Below are 6,000 nucleotides of genomic sequence, written 5' to 3' on the forward strand. Positions count from 1 at the left end.
GAGCGAGACTCTGTCTCAAAAAAAAAAAAGAAAAGAAAAGAAAAGAAATTATCAATTTATCAATCTCCTCTTTTATGGCGCATATATATATATATATTCTTTTTTTGTTATGTTCAGAAAGGCCTTCCCTGCTCTGATCATGAAAAACAACTTATTTTCATACTCTCTCTCTTTTTTTTTTTGAGACAGAGTTTCGCTCTTGTTGCCCAGGCTGGAGTGCAGTGGCGCAATCTCAGCTCACTGTAACCTCCGCCTCCCGGGTTGAAGTGATTCTCCTGCCTTACCTTCCCGAGTAGCTGGGATTATAGGCATGCACCACCATGCCTGGCTAATTTTGTACTTTTAGTAGAGACGGGGGTTTCTCCATGTTGGTCAGGCTGGTCTCGAACTCGCGACCTCAGGTGATCCACCCACCTCGGCCTCCCAAAGTGCTGGGATTACAGACATGAGCCACCATGCCCAGCCCACACTCTCTTTCTTAACGTCCTCCTCCTTTCATTTTACGTTCACATCTTTAATTCTTCTGGGATGTAATTAGATTTGATGAGCAAGGTGGGCATCCAGCTTGTTTCTGGGCTGATGGCTTATGGGTGGCGTGAATTAGTCGGGGTCTATCAGGAGGCAGAAACTCTATGAGAATTTGAACAGAGAAAGTTCTGTCTACAGGCTTATTACCAGGGACTGGAATAGCAGAAATTGAACAGTGAGATGTACAGAGAACTCTAAGAATGCAGGAATAGGCCAGGCATGGTGGCTCACACCTGTCATCCCAGCACTTTGGGAGACCAAGGCGGGTGGATCACCTGAGGTCAGGAGTTCGAGACCAGCCTGGCCAACATAGTGAAACCCCATCTCTACTAAAAATACAAAAAAATTAGCTGGGTGTGGTGGCGCATGCCTGTAATCCCAGCTTCTCGGGAGTCTGAGGCAGGAGAATCACTTGAACCTGGGAGGCAGAGGTTGTAGTGAGCCGAGATCGTGCCATTGTACTCCAGCCTGGGCAACAAGAGCGAGACTCAGTCAAAACAACAACAACGCAGCAATAGCAGATGAGCCGAGGTGGGGCCTCCCCATCCCCCACCTCCCACCCCCCACCCTGGGCCGAGATCCAGTCCTCTTTGAAGAGGGCCTGGCCGTGGTTCACGGGACATCTGAGACATTGCCGAGGCGCTGCACTGGTGGATCTTGCCAGAAGTCTGCCCAGTGCAGATTTGGGCAGAATCTCAAACTCTGCCTTGGGATGTAGGAGAGAAACCAGGCCTGGTCAAGTTCATGGGAAGAGGTGGAAACAGACCCCATAGGCTGGGGCTTGGGCAGCTGTAGGAAGCCCTCTCTGCTGCCTCCCTGCCTGCTCTCTGCTTTGAAGCATCTTCCCCAGTGCCCCCAGTCTCGTGCCCTCTCAATGTTGGGGTCAAATCCTGAGGAATACCCAGACTGGCTCTCTGGGCCAAAGAGGACCCTCTCCAGAAAGAGCAGGGCCCAGTGCGGCTTCCTAAAGGGCAGGGGAAGGGCCTGGCCACTCCCCAGAGGCTACTCACCAGCCATCAGGATAGCCCCAGGAAGCAGGCCTTCTCGAGCCCATTTTATTACTTTATTTTATTATTTTATTTAATTTTAAATTTATTTTTTGAGACAGAGTCTCACTCTGTTGCCCAGGCTGGAGTGCAGTGGTGCGATCTCAACCCACTGCAGCCTCTGCCTCCAGGGTTCAAGGGATTCTCCCACCTCAGCCTCCCAGGTAGCTGGGATTACAGGTGCCCGCCACCACACCCGGCTAATTTTCGTATTTTTAGTAGAGACGAGGTTTCATCATGTTGGCCAGGCTGGTCTTGAACTCCTGACCTCAAGTGATCCGCCCGCCTCGGCCTCCCAAAGTGCTAGGTCAAGCCCATTTTAAAGTTGAAGAAACTGAGGCTGAGGTAAATTCCCTCCCCAGGGATCCTGCTGCAGCCAGAAGGTGGCAAAACAGGACTTCACCCGGGTCTGTCTGGCATGAAAGGCTGTGTTCTCGTACCACCCTAGGGGGCCTGAGAGAACTGAGTCCCTCGGGCATAACTGACAGTTCTGTTCCCATTATTCCGCAGGGGCTCGGATCTGGCTGTATCCTTTCCAGGATGGCCTTGGAGACCCACATAAGCCCTACACCCTTTGGGAAGCTGCATGTTGGGTTGGGGTGCCGTCAGTGGCACTTGTGGAAGGTGCAGACCTGTGTGGGTGTGTGGGCCCAGGGCCCCTGGTCCCTTCCTCCCTTTGTAGGGCTGGTTGTGTGCTGCCTGGACCTGGAGGGCACGTTCACGTGGTGAATTTGTCTATTTACTATCCCCGCTTTGGGGCTGGTGCCAGCACAGGCCCTTGTGAAGGGGGTGCCTTTGTCTGGAGTGGGGCTGCGGCCCCTCCCTCAGCGTGGTGACTTCTGTGTTTGGGTCAGGGCTTCAGCAGGGACGCAGAGCTCCTGAGTGTTCGGAACAAGGGCGTCATTGCAGGAGTTAGACTGTGTGTGATGGAGGGAGGAGGGGCAGGAGGAAAGGTCAGAAGGAGAGTTCCTGGGAAGGTCCCTGAGGAGCCTGGTGAGGTGCTAACTGGTGTGGAGGACACTCAGGGCCTGTGGGGACATCTCCTACTGCTGGAGGCCAGCCACAAAGGGGACTGGCCGAAGTCCTGTCCCCGCCTTCACAGCCCAGCATCTGGTCACAAGGCAGGTACTTGGAAGGGCGCGGGCACCTGGGCCAAAAGTGCCTGGGTTCCCTTTGCCTTTCACTGAGATGACCTTCGGGGCAGGTGGCTGCTGCCTCCCTTCCTGTCCCCAGGTTTTGCCAACTGGCCAGAGGAAGGGGTCCTGGGAAGCAAGGGGGCCAGAAGCCCTCTCTGCAAGGAAAGCCCGAGGGGTGTGGGAGGAAGGAAGGAATGCCCAGGCTGGCGAGGCTCTAAGTCACCCTGGCTTGGCTCTCCTCAGATCCTGAACCCGCCGCCCTCCCCGGCCACGGACCCCTCCCTGTACAACATGGACATGTTCTACTCTTCAAACATTCCGGCCACTGCGAGACCGTACAGGTAGGACATCCCCTGCAGCCCTCCATGGCCATTGGGTTCCCGCCAGCCCGTGGTGGAGGGGCCTAATCCCCATGCCACTGATGAGGTGAGGTATTCTGGGTGCTAGTGGGCAGGTGCCGGGCCCAGCCCTGCCTCCCTCTGCTCTGCCAACCACACTAGGCTGCCTCCCCAGACAAGATCAGCGGGGACTGCGTGTTGGGTTCAGAAACCAGCAGAACTCCACGTTCTGAGCTGCTCTTCAAGTTGCTCCTATGGAGGTTACTTTTAAGCTGGGAAATGGCTGTGGCGTCGAGGGGCCGGGGGCTTGGGCTCCAGAGTCTGACTGTGTGTTTGAGTCCGGCTGTGGAAACCTAGCCATTGAGATGCCCCCTCTTGGTGGCTCTGTCCTCTTAGGATGGGACAAGTCTGTGAAGGCTGCTGCAGCACCCACCGTAGACCCCTAATCGTGTGACGTCACCAGGATGGTCCGGGCTGCTCACTTGCCACAGTGGCCTGTTTGAGCCCGGGAAGCCAACGGGGCTGCTCAGCTGGACACCAGCCCCCCGAGCTGCCCATGTTGGGGTCACAGGCCCCACCTCCCTGGTTGGGGAGGGGCAACTGAGAGTGTGGAGAGGTGGGACCCAGGTGTGCTGGTCTCCGCAGGGGCTGGATCAGAGCCTGGGATGGGCAGGGTGAGCCTCCTGACCTTTAACCCAGTGGTGTCAGGCAACGTGGCCCACCCGCCAGCTGCACCAGGCCCCACCCCCAGAGGTGAAGGGGTGGGATAGGCTGGGCCTGGGCCAGGACACCTCTGGACCACGCATTCCTCATTGCTTGGGTCCCTGGAGCAGCAGGGCCTCCCGAGTGTGGTGCCGCCTGCCACCTAGTGGCCATTTCCACGAACTCCCAGGCCTGGCTGGGGAGCCAGAACTGCAGCCTCCATTTCCACCCCACTCCGGGTCGGGCCACCTCCCTGATGCCTCAGTATTATATCAAACTGTCACAGTCTGTCCCACAGCCTTACAGACCACTGTCTCCAGAATGGTCACATCCACACTGGGCAGCCCAGTCTCGCTAGTTCCTCGTCCCACCTCCTGCCTTTGCTCATGCCCGTCCTGCTCTGGGCCCACCGCGGACACATCCTCCCTCCCCGCCATCTGACCTCGCAGCAGCTGGGCCCCAAGAGGAGTATCCTGTCCTGCTGCACTTTTCTCAACACCCGGTGTTGGCTGCACCTTCCCACCCATTGCAGGCCCCTCTGTGACAGGACGGGGGCTCCTAAACACACCACAGTTCCGAGTCTGAACTCACACAGTGGGATGCGGCGTTTCTGGGCCACAGTTGGGTGCAGGTAGCCTCTGGGAGGATGGGAGGTCAGGAGCCATCTTGCGAGTCAGGTTGCTTGAACTCAGGATGGAAGTGTCCCGGGCCCATTGGTTGCTGTATTAGCCTGTTCTCACGCTGCTAATAAAGACATACCCAAGACTGGGTAATTGTAAAGGAAAGAGGTTTAATGGACTCACAGTTCCACCTGCCTGGGGTGGCCTCACAATCATGGTAGAAGGCAAGGAGGAGCAAGTCACATCTTACATGGCTTCAGGGAAGAGACAGCATGAGAACCAAGCGAAAGGGGTTTCCCCTCGTAAAACCATCAAGTCTAGTGAGATTTATTCACTACCACGAGAACAGTATGGGGGAAACCACCCCCATGATTCAGTCATCTCCCACTGGGTCCCTCCCACAGCACGTGGGAATTATGGGAGTACAATTCAAGATGAGATTTGGGTGGGGACACAGCCAAACCCTATCGGTTGCCAACATTTACAGTAACAGTGTTAGGTGAACTGTTGTCCAGTCTCCTGTTTTGTCGGACACTGTTTCTAGCACCTTCCAGGCAGAATCTCATGTATCCTTCACTTTCGAAATGGGTACTATTTCATCCCCACTTTTATCAATGAGAAACTAAAGCTCAAAGAGGTCAAGTAAGTTCCTGGCCAAGGTCAGCTAGCAGGCTCTAGAGGCCTCGTTCTCCTTAGAGGCAGCCTTGCCAGGGCCCAGGCTTGGCAGGCTGCAGGGCAGGTGCGGGCATGCCCATGGTAGAGGTGGGACCGTTGAGGCTCAGAGAGGGTAAGTGATGAGCCCTGGCGACACAGCGGGGTGGGTCCAGAGTCCGGCCTGCATCTTCTGGAGCTGGCCAGTGGACAGGCCTTTCCCGTTCACAGCCCCGGGGCTGCTGTGCCCACCAGGGCGGATGTGCCTACCGAATCCCACTCCTCTGTGTGTGTCCCTTTCAGGCCCTACATCATTCGAGGAATGGCGCCCCCGACGACGCCCTGCAGCACCGACGTGTGTGACAGCGACTACAGCGCCAGCCGCTGGAAGGCCAGCAAGTACTACCTGGATTTGAACTCGGACTCAGACCCCTACCCACCCCCACCCACGCCCCACAGCCAGTACCTGTCGGCGGAGGACAGCTGCCCGCCCTCGCCTGCCACCGAGAGGAGCTACTTCCATCTCTTCCCGCCCCCTCCGTCCCCCTGCACGGACTCATCCTGACCTTGGCCGGGCCACTCTGGCTTCTCTGTGCCCCTGTAAATAGTTTTAAATATGAACAAAGAAAAAAATATATTTTATGATTTAAAAAATAAATATAATTGGGATTTTAAAAACATGAGAAATGTGAACTGTGATGGGGTGGGCAGGGCTGGGAGAACTTTGTACAGTGGAGAAATATTTATAAACTTAATTTTGTAAAACAGAACTGCCATTCTTTCGTGCCCTGTGTGCATTTGAGTTGCGTGTCCCCGTGGAGGGAATGCCGACCCCCGGACCACCATGAGAGTCCTCCTGCACCTGGGCGTCCCTCTGTCCGGCTCCTGCAGGGAAGGGCTGGGGCCTTGGGCAGAGGTGGATGTCTCCCCTGGGATGCATCTCTGAGCTGCAGGCCGGGCCGGCTTTATGTGCGTGTGG

General features: G+C 56.0%; 1 protein-coding gene across 3 annotated transcripts in view; it reads left to right on the plus strand.

Annotated features, from left to right (window-relative positions):
- Positions 1–5,791, plus strand: part of LRP5 (LDL receptor related protein 5) — a 137,648-nt gene extending 131,857 nt beyond the window's left edge. For all 3 annotated transcript variants that reach the window (XM_034933196.4, XM_063608621.1, XM_008954187.6), the window contains 2 exons: positions 2,954–3,051; positions 5,325–5,791. In XM_034933196.4, the coding sequence (XP_034789087.1) occupies positions 2,954–3,051; positions 5,325–5,586 (360 nt within the window). In that variant the 3' untranslated portion in view covers positions 5,587–5,791. The remainder of the gene's footprint in view (positions 1–2,953; positions 3,052–5,324) is intronic.
- Positions 5,792–6,000: the final 209 nt, after the last annotated feature.

Source organism: Pan paniscus, chromosome 9 (genome assembly GCF_029289425.2).
Source record: "Pan paniscus chromosome 9, NHGRI_mPanPan1-v2.0_pri, whole genome shotgun sequence".
NCBI classification, from domain to species: Eukaryota; Metazoa; Chordata; class Mammalia; order Primates; family Hominidae; genus Pan; species Pan paniscus.